Source organism: Halichoerus grypus, chromosome 9 (assembly GCF_964656455.1).
Source record: "Halichoerus grypus chromosome 9, mHalGry1.hap1.1, whole genome shotgun sequence".
In the NCBI taxonomy this organism is placed as follows: Eukaryota; Metazoa; Chordata; class Mammalia; order Carnivora; family Phocidae; genus Halichoerus; species Halichoerus grypus.
The window spans coordinates 76556890-76577503 of record NC_135720.1 but is presented as its reverse complement, the minus strand read 5'-3'; the positions used below and the strand labels follow the sequence as shown (position 1 = coordinate 76577503).

The 20614-nt window shown below is 37.1% G+C and overlaps 1 protein-coding gene across 9 annotated transcripts in view; it reads left to right on the top strand.

Annotated features, from left to right (window-relative positions):
* The window catches only part of BCKDHB (branched chain keto acid dehydrogenase E1 subunit beta), a 206941-nt gene that overhangs the window by 65114 nt on the left and 121213 nt on the right, over nt 1-20614 (top strand). For 5 of the 9 annotated variants that reach the window (XM_036073139.2, XM_036073147.2, XM_036073141.2 and 2 more), the window contains exons 7-8: nt 5178-5275; nt 7437-7547. In XM_036073139.2, coding sequence (XP_035929032.1) covers nt 5178-5275; nt 7437-7547 — 209 coding nt within the window. Of the gene's footprint in view, nt 1-5177; nt 5276-7436; nt 7548-9073; nt 9189-13641; nt 13916-20614 lie in introns of those variants that run through there. The other 4 variants (XR_013441199.1, XR_013441198.1, XR_004911153.2 and 1 more) reach the window with 3 other exon arrangements.

Genomic DNA, 20614 nt, shown 5'->3' with positions numbered 1-20614 from the left:
TTTAATTAGATAGTAATATTATAACAACTATTATAATGACTTATATAGACAAATAATACTGTTAACAGCATATTGATTTGGTCTTGCTAATATAAATGGTCAATCTAGATTTTCGGTAATTTGAGGTAAAGAGGTGAGGGGGAAATTGATTACAACTGTATTTGGGGAATAATTTAAAAGATTACTAGAAGAGATTGCACTTACTTCTCTTGTTCATATATTTTCTCATCTCTAACATCAGTATTAAAATGAATTGTTGGTATAGAAGTGAAAATTATCAAAGTATGACCATAATTAGTAGCCTCATCTGAAAGATTATTTGGAAAAATAACAATTGTAATATAGAGAGATTGGTTGATGGTTAAATAACAGGAGTAAGGATAAATGTCCCTAGAATGAAAACTTTCTTTGTAATTTTAATGACTTTATCATTGAATTATTTCAAATGTAAGATTGTCCTCTTCCTAAGAACTGAAAGGACCTCCACAGTGTGATTAACTTAATATGTCCTCGTTCTGTCCCTATGATGTGGCAGACAGACAGATGCTGCTTTCCCTAGTTTACAGATGGGTTACTAGGGCATAAAAGCGATACAGTGCTTTGTCAGAGATCACCAAATTAGTTAGATGCAGAGACAGGGCTGGGAATTGGGTTCTTGGTTGAGTGGATTTGCCCACTCTCCCCCATTAGACTGTAAATTCTGACAAATGAGATAGACTTTCTCAAGTATGAAGATTTCCAATGTTGTTGGTAACCAGGCAGCATAAAGTAACATTTTAGAAATATACTCTATTCTTTTTAAGAAGAACATTTAAGTTTTTATCATTGCATCATGTATAATGCAACATGAATAAAGCCCTGCTGACTTTCGCATTTGTGAGGAAACTAGCATTCCTGTAGATTAGTGCCAGGGCAGAGAAATGACCCTATTATCTCTGTAATGGTAATATTGTGCCTCACAGGGAAACTTGCATCATTAAGAGTGAGTTATTATTTTCTTGCAGACACTTTCTACATGTGTTATTAATATGTAAAGCCAGAAGGAATTGAAAAGGTTTTTCTAGGGACTTGGGTATATAATTTAAAGCTTTCACCCTTACCTGAAACAGCACGTAAGTGTGTGTTGACATGTGTTTGTAGATGCGTGCACACACGACTTCACACCTCCATTTCTTTGTGTACATCTCTTCTTTCTACATGGAATACTCTCTTTATTTCCCCGTTAGCTCCAAGACCCTTCTCAGTTGTGGCCTCCATGGTGGTGAAGCTTCCTCGGTCCTTAACAACCAGATTGTTGCTTCCCTCTGTTTTCCTAGAGCGGTTTATCCCCACTACTGCATCATCATGTTTTTGTTTACCGATCATGTCTTTCCATCTTTATAACTCCCAGTTGAGTGTATGCTTGTCAAAGACAGGGACTGCCCCTTTCAGTTTCATATTCCCGTATCTTGTAGGATGCCTGCATATATTGGGTAGGCAATAACTATTAATGGATAAAGGTGTATTGTCCGTAGCATATACATTTTGACACTGCCTTATTTTAAAAATGTGTTCAAGATGACCGAACAAATGACAAGAAAATGAGAAGGAAAAAGGGAAGAGGATAGGCAATAAAATGGGGCCAGGCATGAACTCATTCATGCCATGAGTCTGTAAGTGCATAGGTAATACGAATATAAGTGCATTTACAATTACAAAGGACACATATATGTGGAGCTTAAAAAATATATTTTAAAAATCTGGTCTGATATTTGAGCCAAAAATTGCATCTTGTAAATTTTGGTCTTAGGAAGATTTCTTATTTTTCTGGATGACACATTTTTGTCAATGTATGTCTGATGCTGAAGGGTTTGTCTGGAATGCTCATTAGTGCCAAGATTAGCATGTAATCAGCATTTGGTGAAATGGAGTGGCCTCAGTTGGTCCCACTGCTATGAAAACAGGAATCTGTAATATGACTGTCTAGGGGCTCTTCAGTTCCTGAAATTTTCTGTTATTACTTCTCTTACCTGTTCTCTTTCAAAAAGCACATAGTCATGGGGTAGGAATGCAAGAATGCTCATTTGAAATAATAACCTTCTCTTGGAGTAAGTATCTTTTAAATTAGTGTAACTAAAGTACCTGTGAATTATGGCTTGCCCTCTAGGTGACCTGTTTGCCAAGTTCAAATAAAAAAACATATTCTCATTCTTCTGCTCTCAGGATTAAATTTATGTGAATCTAGTAGATTTTTTTTTTTTTTTTTTGGTTGTTTTTAATAAGAGACTCTTCTTGAATCTAATTCTCTGCACGATCTTGTTGATGGAGAACAACGCTTTGTTTGCCATGTTGTTCCTTAATTAAGTGTTAAAGTAATGAGGTCTTATTATTCTGGGTAATTTATTTAATACAATGAAGCAGTTAGTCACTCACTGGCAGCTTTTCAAAGGAAGTGGGCCAAGATGCTAGCCCATTTCTTTTAGTGTGCCAGCCATTAGAATTGTGTGTTCCAGGGATTTGCTAATCAGCTGGCAACTGATTTAAAAGGCGGGAAAGACAAGACTCTTGAATGACAACCACTGACTCACCGACAAGACAGAGTGTGTACCGGCTTCAAGCCTTGTCTATTGGCATCAGATCTTGCTGCCAGAGGAGGGAAGACTTACTGGCAAAGAGCCTATGTGCTACCTTTCCGTGTTTGTTGCATATCATCAGCATCGTTCTTGACCGTGGCTTTGGTTTAGCCACTGAGAACTACTAAGTAGAGTGTACTACTCCAGTTGAATGTTTGTCTCCCTGTTAGTGTGTTCCTTTGTCCACCTGTGTATCTGTTGGTTCATCTGTCCATCCAACACTAGATTTAAGTTGTCTGTGAATGGGCTGGAATTAACTTCTGAAAGCACTGTTTAGAATTGAGGTTGGCAAACTGTTTCTGTAAAGGAAGAGGTAGTAAGAATTTGAGCTCGTAGGCCATGCTGTCTTTTGTTAACTCCTCAGCTCTGCTGTTGTAGGGCAAAACCAGCCATGGGTGATATGTAAATGAATGGCTGTGTTCCAGTAAGATACTGTTTACAAAAATTGCCTTGCCCACTCCTGGTTTAGATGATCTGACTCAATATAGTTTTATATGTTACACAAAAAGTTTAAAAAATGCTTTTAACACTTAGGAGTTTTCTAAAGCAGCTTATGTCTCAGGTTTGTTAGTTAGCTTAATTGTCATTTGCTTTGAGCAGTTTTGTGGATTTTAGTGTATTATTTAAATATATCCATGATTTAAAAAAATATTCATCTCTCTGGCATTGGTTATAGACATGCTGTTGGATTGGAAATATAAAAAAAATACAAGAAATAAAATTTTCCACATCATTGATAACAGTACCATTAAATTTGATAGACTATACTTACAAATGATTTTAAAAACTGTATTTTTGACATGAAAATATGGCCAAGATATATTGCTGAGTGAAAAAAGGGGAGATGATAGAAGACCTTCTGAACAGGGTGTACAAGGTGATTCTATATGTGGAAAAAAAGATTCACATATGTTTATGAGTGTGCATACTTGAATATTATAAACATCTGAAAAGACACCAAATCAGTCAGGGTTCTTAATTTTCAAGCAGAAATCCAGCTCTGGCCCATATAAGCAGAAAAGATGTATTGAAGGATAGTGAACAGCTCAGAAATCTTTGGAGTGCCTAAGAACCAGGCTTAGAGGCCATATGTCTAGAAGCAGTACCCCAAATTCTGCGTAACTGGTTTTGCAAAGAGACCACGGCAGCTATCAGTGGACATGGAACTACAGTGTGAATCGTTGACACCCCTGAGCCTGAAAGCTGGATCTGCCTCCACTGTTACCAGTACTGTAGGATGGATTCTGGGTTCCTGCTGCTCTTCTTGCCCTCAGCGTCCATTTCAGAGTGTGGCTGGGTGCCTTTGATCAGCAGAGCCCACATTTTGGGCCCTAGCTGCAAGGGAAGCTGGGAAAGTGCAGATGTGGACCTTACTTCTGTTGTGGACAAAGGGCCCTGCCTCATCAGATGGGGCATTTCCCTAATTTAGGAAGAGAATTAAGAAGCCTGGATGACAGAAAGCATGAAAGCTGTCCCCTGCAGACACGCAGGAAGTTGTTGGTATTGATGACTCCGGGCAGTGGAGTTGAGAGAACTCACTGGGGCACAAAGGGAACCTTTTAGTTTGTCCTTCTTTGCTCTTTGAATTAAAAAAAAAAAAAAAATCCATACAACAATGATAAAAGATTATAGGGAAAGTGCACAAAAGGGATTGTTTTCTGCCCCCCACTGCTTCTACCATATTACTGCTCTCACATGGGCATTCAAGAAGGCTTCCCAGCATAATGGGGCAATTCCATCAACTTCCTACAATTTCATTTTAAAATTCACCTTATGATTTCCCCTTGAATTCAGTCAACTTTTTATTGCTTATACTCGATTGGGCAGAAATAATCATGAAATAGTCTTCTCTGGGATACCAGTGGCTTATTCTTCCTTTGGCTGGTGGAGCTGATTTAGTGTATCTTCTTGAGGTCTAAAGGATTCAACTTGGAAATTTAAGGTGTTGTGAGCTGCCGTAGTTGATGAAGTGTCCGTAGATGCAAGGGGTAAAAATAAAATAACTTAAAAATTTGGCCCTGCTCTGTGTGTTTTGTTTTTCAAGTCACCATAAATTAGCTTCTTGATAGAAAACTTGTCTGAGAACTTAATTCAGTCTGATCAAGTTTTAGCGGAAACATATTAAATTTTTTTGACTTTATTTTTTCAGAACAGTTTTAGATTCACAGAAAAAGTGAGGATAGTACAGGAGAGTTCCCATATACCCTGCACCCAGTTTTCTACATTATTAACATATTAGTATGGCATATTTGTTTCAGTTAATGAACCAGTGTGTCACATTGTCGACCAAAGCCCTTACTGTAACATTTTCTTAGTTTTTACCCAAAGTCCTTTTTCTGTGCCAGCGTAGCTGATACATTTTCTACATTTACATGGGACTTTTTCATATGTGTAGTAATGTCATAGAGCCATAGAATAAATGCTATTTCTCTTTTAAGTAACTTACGGAATTTGGGGAGAAGAATAAAAGAAAGCTTTGCCACAGTGAAATGCTTATATTCTCTCGTGCACAAGCGCCACATGAGAAAAAATAAATTTTTATTTTTTTCCCTTTTCTATATTCAGTGGAGCAGGTTCCTGTAGAACCATACAACATTCCCCTGTCCCAGGCCGAAGTCATTCAGGAAGGGAGTGACGTGACTCTAGTTGCCTGGGGCACTCAGGTCAGTAACATTTCTAAGAACCAATAATGTCCCTATTGTGCTTGGAAGCTCTCATTTTTTATCCTGATACTATAAAAATCCAAAGTGTTGTTTTTCTTGTATGTCAAATTTAAGTCTTGTTAGTGCTACATCTATATCTGGTACTGACTTCTGGTTGAGGGTGAGGTGCCCGTTCAGTCATATTAAAATATATATGCCTGTGGTGAAGCCATTGTATAAAAATGTACTCATGAGAAACTGTCTCTTTCGAAGCACGCATTATACATCCTCATACTTGTTTCTGTGCTTGACTTCCTATCGTTTTCATCACATCTGCTGCCATCTCTTGTGATTACTTTGCTGGTCATGTGGACCATCCAGGGGTCCAGCCTCAGAATTCCATACCTTCCTCTGTTCCAGCGAACCTCAATACCGATCTGCCTCAGTTTCCCCAGTCCTCTTTGTCACGTTGTCCTGCCTCCAGACTTTTAAGCTTGGGACTTTTTTTTCCCTCTGGCCATAGACTTCTATCTCTATCTCCTTCTTCTAAAGAAATGGTCCATTTTTCATTTTTCTGTGTGAAGGAAGTACTTATTTTAGAAAACTTGTATAGCAGTAAATGGAGAAAATAAATCATTCGTAATACTACACCCTCTGACTTTCTTCTCCACTTGATTTTTGGCTTGGAGAGCTAGTCCTCATGGTTTCTTACCTCCAGTGGGAAAATCTTTTATCTGTATCCCTGTCACTCAGCAGGCATCCTTGCCTCTCTTTGTAATAGGGGAGTAGTGTATTAGATACTATGTCCTCTAACTTGCTTTTTCCTCACACCTACCATGTTTGCTGCCAGTCCTTTACTCCTCTTTCTCTTTTGTCCTCAAAAGAAGAGGTGTCTGGTTTTCATAGCTACCTCTACAACTCTTTCAGATTATATTCCATTTGCCTTTTCCAGGGCTGTAACTTACCAGCTGGTTCCTTCCCTCTTCTGCATCTTCAGTTTCTCCTTTCAGTGTCCCTTTTATTAAAAAGGTGTATATTTCTTCTCTATCTAAAAAATAACCTTTTCTCTACCCTACTTTTCCCTGAAATACCAGTATATTTCCTCCTTTCTTTTATCACTAAACTTGAACAACGTTTTCTACTACCTGTATTTAATTCCTTAACTTCCTTATGTTCTTGTACCTTATGAGATTTGTCCCCACTAATTTACTAAAACTATTCTTGTTAATAATTCCTAATTTTCCTAATTTTCTAATTTTTAAATCCAACCCTTACCCCATATTGCCACGGTGTACGATGCTGGCTGCCGTTTCTGTGAAACCCTTTCTTCTTTAGTTTCTGGCATACATTGTCTCCTGGTCGGTCTTTCTTCCTTTCTTCCTTTCTTCCTTTCTTCCTTTCTTCCTTTCTCCCTTCCTTCCTCCCTCCCTCCCTCCCTCTCTCCATTCCTCCCTCCCTTCCTCCCTTCCTTTTTTGAGAGAGCATGAGTGGTGGGGAAGAGCAGAGGGAAAGCGAGAGAATCTTAGGCTGGACGCTGGGTGTAGAGCCTGACTCAGGGCTCAATCTCATGACCCTGAGATCATGACCTGAGGTCAAATCAAGGGTTGGTTGCTTAACTGACTGAGCCACCCAGGCGCTGCCTCCTTTTCCTCTTCTTCTTCCTCTTTCTCTTCTACTTCCTCTTCTCCTCCTCCTCCTTCTTTTTCTTCTTCTTCTTCCTCTCCTTCTTCCTCTTCTCCTTCTCCTCCTCCTTTTTCTTCTTCTTCTTCTTCTTCTTCTTCTTCTTCAAGTGAGTTCCTCCTTCTCCATTTTCTCCTTAAATGTTGGTCCTCTGCAGGGTCCTGTAAGTTCTGCCCTTTACTTCTCCCTCCACATGCTTTCTCTAGAAACTCAACCTACTCCTCTGACTTTACTTTCTGTGTGCTGATATCTTTAGAATCAGTGTCTCTATCAATGACTGCTTTCCTTTCCTGAAATTAAGGACATCTTTCCAACTATTTTCTAGACCTCTGTGTTTGATTACTTTGGGGGAATTGGGGTTCAACATATCTAAAACAAATTTAATTCTCCATTGCAAATAAGTTCCTCTGACTTTAAACACTGTTTCTATTAATGATGTCAGAATTCAGCTGACTTTTTGGGTCTGAATCTTTGTAGTTATTCTCTGCTATTTTTATTTCAGGTTCATGTGATCCGAGAGGTGGCTTCCATGGCTCAAGAGAAGCTTGGAGTGTCTTGTGAAGTCATTGATCTGAGGACTATCCTACCTTGGGACATGGATACAGTTTGCAAGGTATGAATATAATGTTGAAAGAGTGTCATTTCCTTAAATCTGTGGGCCAGATTTGTTGGCAGTTTGCAAAGAATTGTTTTGAAATTTTGAGTTCATGAGTATTTTCAACTGATTGAAAACTTTAAAATTTACACCATGACAGAAACATATGTTGTAGAATCAGCTTAATGCTCAAGCAAACCAATCACTTGAGGGTTTTTCCCTCCCATAGTTCTTTGTTTAAAATATTACAGAACTGTGTCCTTCATGCAGCCAGCTTGGGTTGAGCTGTGGAAGTAATGGAGTAGTGCAAATGAAAGCATATCAGGTTGTTGAGGTCACCTGTGTTTTTAACTACTTATGGGTTATGGTTCGATAAGCAAGGTTTGATAGAGTCAACTAAATGGTTTGGCTGAATTTTCATTTGTCTCCTCTCCAAAAGAGATGGAGATGGATTATTTAAAAAACAAAACAAAGCAAAAAAAAAAAACCAAAAACCCTCTCTACATAGTCTTCATACTGTGAATCACAGTTTGAATGTTATGTTGTGGGATTCTGTCTGCTCATAGTTTTCCATCTGAGCAAATTCCTGATAGTCCCCTCTCAGGAATACAGTTCAGTTCTCATTTACTCGGTTATAACTGATAGCTTTCATATTAATGTAGAGATAAACCAAAGTTCATCTGTTTCCATTGTGGTATATAAGGAGGATTAGGCTCTATTTTTGTGATGGTCTTATCTACTAAAGTTTAAGTAATGTTGCGTGTCTTACTTTTTCTTGATTTACTGTTATAGCAAGTGAGTCCTGAAACCTAGGGTATTTTATATTATTTTTTAAGAACTTTAGTATTCTCATAGCTTTTATAGGCTGTTTCTTAGGTTAGTCATGTGAAAATAACCTGCAGCTCCTACTGCTGTAAAAATATAGCATAGGGTGTTTAGGTAAAGATTGTTTTATAATTTATTGGAAGACTTAAGATTTGTTATAGGAAATGTTGTGTAGACTCACTTGACATCATCTAAACACTTGACATGGTTACGGATGGCTTCAACGATATTCTAAGTCTTTATAGTTTCCATCATAAGCAGTATTTTAGGTTGAACGAGAGTAATGCTTCTTGCAGGCTTTTTCAAATCAAGTCAGGCACTGGGTTTTCTTTCAAGTAGCCAAATATTCCACATTATGGTTAAGCCAGAGCTGAGAGCCTTTGCCCCAGAGTGGGCTTCTTCTTTGCAACTGTATCCTCCATTTATTCTTGGGGTTTGTATTTATAAAGTGAATGGTGCTTTTCTGTGGAGATATAATGTTTTGTTATGGTGCAGTGGGGGCACTGTTAAATGGTTGGGGCAAGTAGTTTTAAATTTTATTTACATTTTTATATACTTTATACATCCAAACAGCTTATGGTAAAACACAAATATAACAACACTGCAAGCTTAATTGTGAAGGTACAGTGAAGAGAGAGGAAGAAAGAAGGGAGAAATTATTTATTTATATTTATCTCTACATAACTTTGCTTGTGTGGTACACCCCCTCCCCCCTTTAGTAAATCTACTGGTTGCATCTTTGTGTGATCCTGGGATGTGGATCCTATTTCCTTGGGGCTCTTTACTACTGGAAAAGATGAAAGAGGACACTAGAGACCGCTCCTGAATGAAAAGGTGATGCATCAAATCTCTGACTCGCTAGCCTCATCCTTTTAGTCTTGTGTTGGGATGCTTTCATCATGTTATTTTTCTAGTTGATGACCCTCTAGTTACAGCAGTGAAAGCCAGCTTGTCATTTCTTGATTACTTTGGGTTCTGTGACTCTTCATTGTTGACCATGGTAATCTTCTATTTTCCTTTCATGTGTCAAAGAAAAGTTTTGATACGTGACATCTTTCTAGGATTTGGAGATGACTTTAAAGGAGAGGACCCTATAGCTAAACCTCATTAAAAGTGAGGCTTCTTTTTTTTTTGTTTAACTACAGTCAAGTTTTTCTTTATGAATTCTGTAGTAATCAAAATTGTGTGGTTTTTTAAAGATTTTATTTATTTATTTGACAGAGAGAGAGACAGAGAGAGAGGGAACACAAGCAGGGGGAGTGGGAGAGGGAGAAGCAGGCTTCCCGCTGAGCAGGGAGCCTGATGGGGGGCTCGATCCCAGGACCCTGGTATCATGACCTGAGCCGAAGGCAGATGCTTAACGACTGAGCCACCCAAGCGCCCTTCAAAATTTATGTTTATTATCTTTTTCAGTTAGTGCTGTGTTTTATTGGTTCTTTTTGTTTTATGATAAAATTAGATCCCTCAGCTTTTTTCATGACATGTTAAGCTCAGCACCCAAATGCATCTTTTGGAATACCTAATCAAGAAAAGCCTATTAAAGATAAAAAAATAAATACTTATTGAACATACGTAGACATTAGCACACTATGCATAGTAAAATGACTCTGGGACAGTTGAGGAATTGGTTAATGTAGTCTTAATTTAACTGTGTTTTAAAAAATGTGGTCATACTTTTTGCTTGAGCCTTGAAGCATTGTTTGGAAGTTATAATCCTGAAAAATTGCTTGGGGACGGAGAGCAGCAGAGTGTTTGAATGTTGCTCAGGGAAGCTACAATATTGGAGACCTGAGTGGGTCCAAGAACCATAGTTCATCAATTCTGGACCTGAGAGCTAAGCTGGAAGCCTCTGAAAAGCAGAACAAAAATTCCTAAGTTTTGAAGTGCCTAGGAGACAGAGACCTACCCTGGGAATTGGGGTGGCTTAAGAACATCAGCGAGGAGAGTTGAAAGCTCTGAAGTGAGTAGTAAATTGGCTTTTTTTACTTGGGGGCACCTGCCGAGTAAGTCTCAACTAGAAACTGAGAACCCAGGGGTATAGAATCCATGTTTCATGGGGTTGTAGTATTCTGTTGTTCTAGGATTTTAAATGTAATATTTTTACTAGATTATAGTAAGTTAGGGATGCATGTTGTAACAACTGAAATAATAGTGAAAGTATATATCCAGCAAGTTAAAAAGGGACCTATAGATTAATAAAGTATTTGGTTAAACTAAAAGAAAGGAAAATATGTAAAAAAAAAAACAAAACAAAAACCCAAAAAAACAAAACAAAAAAAACCCAAAGCAAAACAGGTGTGTCAGTAGAAAACAGATAGATGACAGCTATAAACCTAAGTATATAAGTAATTAAAAACAAATGAATTAAATCTAGTAAAAGCCAATGATTGTCAGACTTCCTTAAAGAATAGCACCAATGTCCAGCTTAAGAGATAGAGCCTTTAAATATAGGGACACAGAAAATGTGAAAGGGATGAAAAAAAAAAAGACCTCTGGTGTAGCCATACTAATTTCAAATCAAGCTTTTAAGGCAAGAAGCATTACTAGAAACAAAGAACAGTTCATAATGCTGAAGGAATCAATCTGCTATGAAGATATAACAGTCTTTTTTTTTTTTTTTAAGATTTTATTTATTTATTTGACAGAGAGAGAGAGAGAGCGAGAGAGGGAACACAAGCAGGGGGAGTGGGAGAGGGAGAAGCAGGCTCTCCACTGAGCAGGGAGCCCAATGTGGGGCTCAATCCCAGGACCCTGAGATCATGACCTGAGCTGAAGGCAGACGCTTAACCAACTGAGCACTCAGGTGCCCCGAAGATATCACAGTCTTAAATCTATTACGTCATCGATAGCATAATTTCAAAATACATAAAGCAAAACAAAATACAAAACTAAAAGGAGATGTAAACATATCCACAATCATAGTGGGAGACCTTGACACCCCTCTCTTTAAAACTGATCAAACAAGCAGGTAATATCAGTGAGTATATAGAAGATCTGAACAGTTAGCAAACTTGTCCTAATTGTGTACTCAACTATATAAGAAATTATTCTTTTTTTTTTCGCTGAAGAATAATTGACATACAGTATTAGATTCCGGTGTATAATGTAGTGATTTGATATTTATATACATTATGAAATGCCACAATATGCCTAGTTCAGTTGAATATGGAACATTTATCAAAATTGACCAAATGCTAGGACATAAATATAATCTTAAACTTCAGATATTTGAAGTCATTTAGAGTATGTTTGGACAATAGTAGAATTCAGTTAGAAATTGAGAAAAAACTGGAAAATCCTCAAATTCCTACAAATTAAATAATTTACATTTAAATCATAGATTGTAAAAGAAACTGCAACAGAAATTAGAAAAATACTGAACTGAAGGGTTATGAAGGTACTAAAATAAATTTCAAGATTCAGGTAAAGCCATGCTTGGAGAGAGCTGTATGGCTGTAAATACATATATTTAGAAAACAGGGATAAGAACAAAAAAATTAGTGATTTGAATTTCCATCTCCAGAAAGAAAATTAAATCTAGAGAAAATAGGATAAATACAGTGATAAAGAGCAGAAATCAGTGAAACAGAATGTATAATAGAGATAATTAAGTTAAAATGAGATCTTTGAAGAGACTAATGTACTTGATAAACCTTTAGCAAGACTAATGGAAAAAAACGGCAAACACGAATGACAAATATCAGGTATGAAGAAGGGGAAATCGCAAAGTCTACAGACTATATACTAAGAGGATATCCTGAATGATTTTACAAATAAGTTTTGGGTGAAATGGACAGATTCCTAGGAAATACAGTGTTTTCAAAAATAAAAATTAGAAAACCTCAATAGTCATATATCAAACTGAATCTGTTTTTATTAATGCTTATATAAGGAAAACCCTAGACCCATAGGGCTTTACTGGTGAATTCTTTAGAACACAGTTCTTACGCAAATTCTTACAGAAAATAGAACAAGAGGGAAAACTTCCAAATTCTTTATATAAGGCTGGCATAATCTTCATATCAAATCTGTTTTGGACAATATATAAAGCAAAATTATACACACATTTTATGAACGTAGATGTAAAAATCAAAATATTGGAAAGTCAAATTCAACAATATATAAAAAGATAAAGGTGAGGGTTTATTTCAAATATGCAAGGGGTGTTTGACATTCACAAACATTCACACAGTGGTTGATGCAATTTCCCTCATGAACAGAAAATGGGAAAAACAGTCATGATGATCTTCATAATACAGAAAAACATTTATTAAAGTCAATATCCATTCATAATGAAAATTTCTTAGTAACCTAGAAATAGAAGGGAATTCTATTAGTCTGATAAAGAGTAGCTTTATCTTGTAGCTATGAATAGCTGTAAAAAGCCTGCAGCAGAAATTATATTTCCTACTGAAATTTTGACTGCTTTCCTGTTGAGATCAAGAATATAACAAGGATGCCCTTACATAAGGGCAAGAGATACAAAAATCATATGGATTAGAAAGAAGTAAAACTTACTACTCATAGGTAACGTGATTTGTATGTAGGAAGATCTAGTGGAATCTATGGGCAAATCATTAGAATTGAGTTTACCAACGCCCCTGGAAACAAGGTCAATATACAATAATTGTATTTTTATATACCAGCAACAAATAGAAAATAAATTGATAACATTTGAAAGAGCATCAAAAAATCAAACATCTAGGGTGAAATTGAATGCTGCATATGTAACAACTGTGCAGAAAATCCCAAAACATTATTCAGAGAAATTAGAGAAGATGCAAGCAAACTGAAGCTCACATACCCTATTAATCAGTTGTAAGGCCACGAATAGCCAAGGCAATCTTGAAGAATAAAGCTGCAGGACTTAGTTATCCAATGTGTTATAATCAAGATGTGTTGTAAGGTTATCGTCATTACAGCATTGTACTGGGGTAGAGATAGACCACTGTGCTGCCATTGATTAATTTCCTTGTATTTATAATGTAGTGAGCCTTTTTATAGACAGAGAGAGCCTTGGTGTGCTCTGACCTGGAGGAGGTTTTTTGGTCATTCAGCCAGAAACCCATACTCCTAAGTAGTGCTGTTCTTCTCAAGCTCCCCAAGAATAAGAACCACGGCTAAGTGTTGAGGGCTTGAATAGATTTTCCTGCTGAGATACAGACCACATTCAAAGTGAGTTAAAAAGCGAGCTACAAAGTTAAAACAGTGGCCAGGCACAGAGTTAGGCTTGAGGTACTGTCCAACTTGAAATTTTTTTTTTTTTTTTTTTTTTTTTAATGTGTAGAAATTCAGAGAAGCTCCCTATGGAAAAGAAGAACTTGATTTTGGCAGGAGAATGACAGTCTTTGAAAGAAACTCAGAATTCAAGAATAATACTGTCCTTCAACTTAAAATCAACTACATACAACAGTCCAAAAAGGAAAGAAAAATGACAGTTTACAAGGTGTAGGTGATTTCCACATGTTTATAGAGAGCATTGACACAGAGCTTTGACATGCTTATACTTTATTTGAAATTAAATTATGCTAATTATTGAAATAAATAAGGGTTTGCCTTTATACCTTGGAGCTGTTTTTGATTTCTCTCTTTCTTTCATCTTCTGCCTGCCCACATTCAATTCCAAAGCAGATCCTGCTGGCTTTGCCTACACAGTATGTCCAAAATCTGACCACCAGCTCGAATGCTGTTACTCTTGATCCTGGCCCCAACTGCTAGCATTTCTCACCTGGCTTTTGGCCATAGCCTCAAAGTACTGTCTCGCTTCTGCCCTTTCCGTGTCATAGGCAGAATTGATCCTTTCAAATGCAAGTCACATCATGTTCCTTCTGGTCTCAAAAGGCCTCAATAGTTTCCCATTAAATTTAGTGGAAAAGTCAAATTTCTTACCATGGTCTACAGGGATTTACCTTGTCTCACCACCTTCCATAGCCCACCACCATCCACCCTTCAGAAACTGCTCTTCATTGACTCTCAACCAAGTGACTGTTAGGTCACCACTCAAATACCATTTTCTCCTTCAAGGCCTCTGACCCATTTACTTAATACTGGATACCATCCCTCTCACCAAGACTCCCTTTTACCCCTCCTTCCTTTTTTTCTAGAGAGATGAAATGATCTAACATATTATGTAACTTTATTATTTATATTGTCAATTTTTCTTCCCCCGTTAGGAGGTAAGTTCTGTGAGGGTAGGGGTTTTTGTCTGTTGGCTTACTGATGACTTCTCAGTACCTGAAAAAAATGCCTGACTTGGTTTGGTATTCAGTAGATATTTGCTATGCAATTATTATGAATATCAGCAAAAGAAAGTTTGATGATGAAACTGTTTAAAATTGAAATATTTTGAATTTGGTACTTTTTCTTATTTTTGGTGCTTATACAAAAGTTGAAAAAGTAACTCTAGAATATTGCTTTATGAATAAATCTGTTTTAAACTGAAGCATTTATTCTAGTCTTAAGTTTTAGTTTGACCTTGTGTTTTATTTTTCTTAACAGTTGTCCATTTTTCATAAAGATATATAGAAAGTATCATTTGAATTCTCATTAGACTAGGACCAATTTATCCTAAAAAGCAAAGTGAAAGTGACTACAGCAAACCTTAGCTAGCTATCTTATAATTTCTGAGAATTGAGTTCTTATGGTAATTTTCTGCATAGATGAGAGTTACTATTTCTGGGTAGCAGCTTTTAAAACTTCTTAACCTTTTGAATGTCAGTATTTCCAAAACCTTTTCACTTTTCTCAAGGAAAACATAATGTATATAATTTCATCTTTCAAAAATAATTTAGTCCAAATGAACATGGGTTGTTACACTGTGTTAAGACATTTACATTTATTGAGGTATATAGTTGTTTACTTCATTGATATATTTCTGTGCTTAATTTCATGGTTTTAAGGCTCTTTAAATTTAAATTTTCTTTTATCTTTTGCTGTCACATTATTGCCAGCTGTGCATGGGATCCAGATGACCAAACTTTATAACTGAGACATGTATATTGGCCAGGGAAGGCCTGTAGTGATTTCTCATGAATCAAGAACACATGCTTTACTCTTCAAACCTTATGATACTAATTTGGGTTTTTCAGAACCTTTCTCCTCTTATTTCCTTGCCTGTTTTGCCAGGTGGGTCATTGTCATGGACTTCAGAGCTGGAAGAGGGCAGCCTGGGCCCCATTCCCTCTGGTCTTCCTACTGATCCCAGGAGTGACCTGTGACTTTTAACATCCATCACAGCTCTTATGCACTGCTTCTGATCAGGGGTTTTCTCTGTTCAAACATATTGGTACGAGATACTGTCTCAAAGCCTCTCCCTCCTCCCCCAAAGTAATCTGCTTTTTTTGAGGTACTCAGGAGGTGGGTTGTTACCTTTTAAATTCTTAACAAAATTTGGAAGTGATATAGAAAGGAACTTCCTCTCTCCCTCCCTCTTGCTTTCCCTCTCTTTTCTCTTTCTGACCTGAATTATGTAGCAAAAGTTGATGATGTGCCCATCGATGCAAATGGTTGTTGCATGGCTACATGTTGGGGCACCTATAGTCTCAGTATTTTGGGGGTATCCTAGGAGCAGGACAAGGCCTCCGTGGCACTACAACGTGGGACAGAAATCAGAAGTAGGTTCGCTGTGGCACGAGGAAGTGACTGCAGTTGGGAGGGAGCATTTAGCATCCTCTTCTGTCCTTTTACTCCAGCCCTTTCCATTCTTCGAAAGACTTCATTGGGACCCTGGATAAAGGTAAGGCAGGTTCTAAGGCTGGCAGGTGGGGTGGAGGTGGGAAGGTTCCGGGGGCAGAGTCCTTCAATAAAAAAGGAAAGGGATATTGTAGGAGTGGAACTGGGAAGAAGTTAAACCTTGGTCATCTGGGTGTGGCTAATCATTTATATATAAAGAACCAAGTTTGCTTACTCTCTCTTTTTGCACCTGGTGTTAGTGTATTTGTGAATAGTGCAAAAGAGGTGTAGAAGACCCAAAGTACCATTGAAGATAAACATAAAAACATATGGGTTCTATTTTATGACTTTAATTATAATTTTGTAGCCTTTAGGTTTGTTTTTATTTCCACAAGGTCGACTTAGATTTAGATTACCTTAGATTTCATTTTTAGTAAGATTACTAACACTTGCAAGGTTAACATTTAGGGTCTGTATTTTGTACTGAATGGCTCTAAATTGGTTTTGTGGGGAGGTTGGAGAATTTGCCTTTAGAGAATCTATAATGGCTTAGTAGTCCCAGTTACATACATTTTTTTTAGTCAACTTCTTGGACCTGATTGAATGATTCACTGGTTGAATACTAGCTCTTTTGCTTGAAGCTTTTAACCCGTGAGGTAGAGGGGAGGGAACAGGAGAATGAATGAGAAAAAGAGCATTACCAGAGTGTGGGGGCAGGAAGGGGAGCTAAGTAATTACCTATAACCACTAGAGGCCTCTCTTAAGCCAAGTTTCATGGTTAATATCACCAGGTTTCCATAATGGGGCCTGGCTCTGTCATTGTAAATTAAGCATATTTTATGTTGTAGTTCAGAATAAATAGTATGAGAGCACTTTTTTCCTAGAGCATATATTATAATGTAACCCAAATGTTTTCTTTAATGTGTTTATCAGAACAACTGATGATTTATTAGACTGAAAACAAATTAGAAATCTCCCTCTGCTCTTTCACTCTCTAAATGAGCTTTTGATAAAAACATGTAATCAAAGAATATGCCCAGATGAAAATTACATGCCTCTTTGACAGTGTAAGGATATTTAGGTTTAAAATTATTACTGATTTAGCATGGTGTGTTTAGTTGTTGAGAGTAGTATATATTTTTCTGATGTAGAGTATAAGTAAAGTTATTTTAGGTTGTGTATTTAAAATTTCACATGTTTCTTTCATTATTATAAGCTTCTGATACCAAAAATCTATTTAAGAAATGATTCAAAAACTTAGGCTTAATACTGTCTGGGGTAAAAATAAGTGCTTTCCTTTAGGAATAATGAAAATACCATTTTTCGTTTGGAATTATTTTGGATGTGGGTTGACCTTGTGGAGATGCAGGCAGGGAAGGCAGGGTCATCCTGTCTGATAAGAATTGTTGTTCTGTTGCACAATAGGAAGGCTGACAATTTGGAACTTTGTTCCACTTTTGACAACTCATTGTTCATATAGGATTTTCTTTGTCACGACCACAACTAGTTAGTTGTACTAATTGGAGCACGTTCTAGGTTCTTGGATGCTGTACTTGGGATGTGATGACCACATTTACTGCCCTGCATGGGGGCCCTTGGATGATTCCTTGGAGTTCCATGAGGGCAGGGGAGTTTTGTGAATTTTGTTCATTACTCTATCCCCCAGAATTTTGAAGAGTGTGCAGTATAGAGAAGATACTCAGTAAATATTTGTTGAATGATCTTATTATTGCATTTCAAAAATAGCATGAAATATGTAGTAAGGAGTCGGTTTTTCAGTGAAAGAAATTAATGGAGAAACTGGTAATTTCTGCAGGGAAAAGACATCCTGAGAGTATCACTCCTGCTACCTGGTCTATTTTTAGTATGACTTATGTTTTAGGTATGTTTTGAAGAAGGTTAGGATAATGCCTGGGTTCTGATCTAACTTTGTGTCATATACGTAATATAACAAGGCTTGACATAGTACCTGGTGAGTGGTAAATAAGAGTTTAAAACAACATGTTTTATGCATATCTCCCTTAGTATTCACAGCAGTTCTCCTAATTAGATGTCAGCGTCATTATTTTATAGGTGAGAAAACTGAGTGACTTGCTCTAGGTCACACAGCTGATGAGGTTGCTGGCCTCCCAACCTCCGCCTTTTTATTATAACATGCAGCTTCTCACACAGAGTTTGAGCCGACTTTGTAAATATTTTTCAGATGTGATGAAATGACTGTGATTTGTGATGTAATTTGAATGTAACTTGCAAGCGTACAAGATATTGGCGATTGCAATGTGTTCACAAGGAGGGGTCAGGTCTGTTTCTTTCCTGCGGGGCTCTCTTGTCAGAACTGTAAGTGTTCCGATAGGGGCATTTCCATTCTCTATGCTAAGAATTTCTGTTCCCATTTTACAGATGAGGAAACTGTGTCTTAGAAAGGTTAGAAACCTCCCGAAGGGACTCAGCTAATGAGTGGCAGAACTGCAGTTTAGTCTTAGGTCTTAAATTCTGGAACGCTGACATTTTCATAGTATAACTGTGCCTCATGTTAGAATAGTTATTTTACGATTATCTAACTTCATGCTTTAAAAATTATCATTTGAATTTTACTGATGAATTGCTTCTAAATTTGAGCTTGCAAATATTTTATAACATTTCAAGAATTTTCTTTCACATTTGCCCACCTGTATAACATTTTTTAAAGAATAGAACATTCCTAAACACTGTGTACACCTTGTAAATCACACTACCATATTTCATTTCATTTGGCATTATTTTTTTTCCTTCTATATGGAACTGGAGAAAGCAAGATAAAATTTTATAATTATATTTTTCCATTTCTAATCCTACTTAATGTGTCCCCTTATATGCTTAAATTCTTTGAGTTTCACTCAAGATTTTCATTTTGTTGAAACTATTCGCTTTTGCTGTTAGAAATAGCAGTGAAAAGAAAGAAATCCATTACCTCATTTCATAGTGAAAAAAGCTTACAGGTACTTTGTGTTCTTAGTTCAACATTTTAGGTATAATGTAAGAAATCTACATTTGTTAACTTTCTGGTTTTTGTTTGTTTGTTTGTTTTGTTTTGTTTTGTTTTTTTGATGGCCATAAAACTGGTACTTACATTTAGGAAATTGTAGCATTTATGCTATAATTGGTAAGTTTTTCTTGCCTTTTCTATTATAATACCCTGGTTTTGCAGTGTCTAGCTGTTATAATTTAACTTAAAACTTTATTTAAACTGTGGTCTACAATGGTTTTTAAAAAGTAAAATTAGAGAATAATACCATTTACTTCTGTAATTTATCTATTCCAAAATTGAAACCACCCTTATCAGTCATGGATAGTCAACCCTTCCAAATACACACACTCCTTGTCACATGCTTTTGTTGCTTTTCCTTCCAAGAACTTGGTTTTCTCTCTGTTTGTGTTTTCTTTTATATCTTTAAGTTACATGGTTTCTTATATAGCTGTTACACATCTTAAGTTTATTTTTCAGTACTTTATGCATTTTTGTTGTTATTGTGAATAGCATCATCGTTATTACAGTTTTTCCTTTTTTTCCCCTTTTCTGTGTGTGATGGAAGAGGTTAAACAAATTAGAGTACTACATTACCATGTCAATAACACATACATTTTAGCAGAGCATATAATGGGAAGCAGTATTTTCCATCCCTGTTTCTAGGCCCGCCCCTAAACACAGCCACTTTTAACCACTTCTCTGTTTTGTTCTGATGGCCACTTCCATATCTTTAAGACATTCTATAGGTATTTTTGGCTATAATACTTTATTAATTTCTGCCAAGACCCGGATTCTAAACAGATACCCAAAATAACAGGGTTTATGGAAAAAAGTAGGTTAGGCAGATAGCGCAAAACATATAACCCTTTGTTACTAGAGCAAGGAAGGGTTTGTGACCTGAGTCAGGAAGGAGTGAACCTGCTGAGTCAAGGGCAAAATGCATAAAAGCTGGGGAGAACCATGCAATAAACACTTCTAAAACAGAGCAGATGGGCCAGCCTGAGTCAAGAGGCATAGTGTATGGAACTGTTTTTCTCTGAGGCTCTCAGCTCTGTGGTTATGCTTTACCTCTTACTGTGTTTCTTAGCATCATAAAACATTAATGTGCTGGGGTGAATTGCATATATGCCGACGTCAGTAGGCCAGTTGCTGCTGACTCCCGACCTAAAAACATGTTTCATACCTTGTGCCAGAAAAATGGACTCCCCTTGCCCAGTCCCTCATGTAGTTCACTGATGAACTGGGTTTGATTGACAGTGCCTAGGTTACATCTTTATCTTAGCTATGATGGAGACGAGACTGGTAAATCGTTTCCTTAATTATCTATCTCACTTCTTCAAGGTAGAATGTAAAAAACTATCAGAATATGGAGAATGGGGCGCCTGGGTGGCTCAGTTGGCTAAGCGTCTGCCTTCGGCTCAGGTCATGATCCGGGGTCCTGGGATCCAGTCCCACATCGGGCTCCCTGCTCCGCGGGGAGTCTGCTTCTCCCTCTACCCTTCCCCCCACCGCTAGTGATCTCACCCACTCTCTCCCTCTCAAATAAATAAATAAAATCTTAAAAAAAATGTAGAGAATGTGT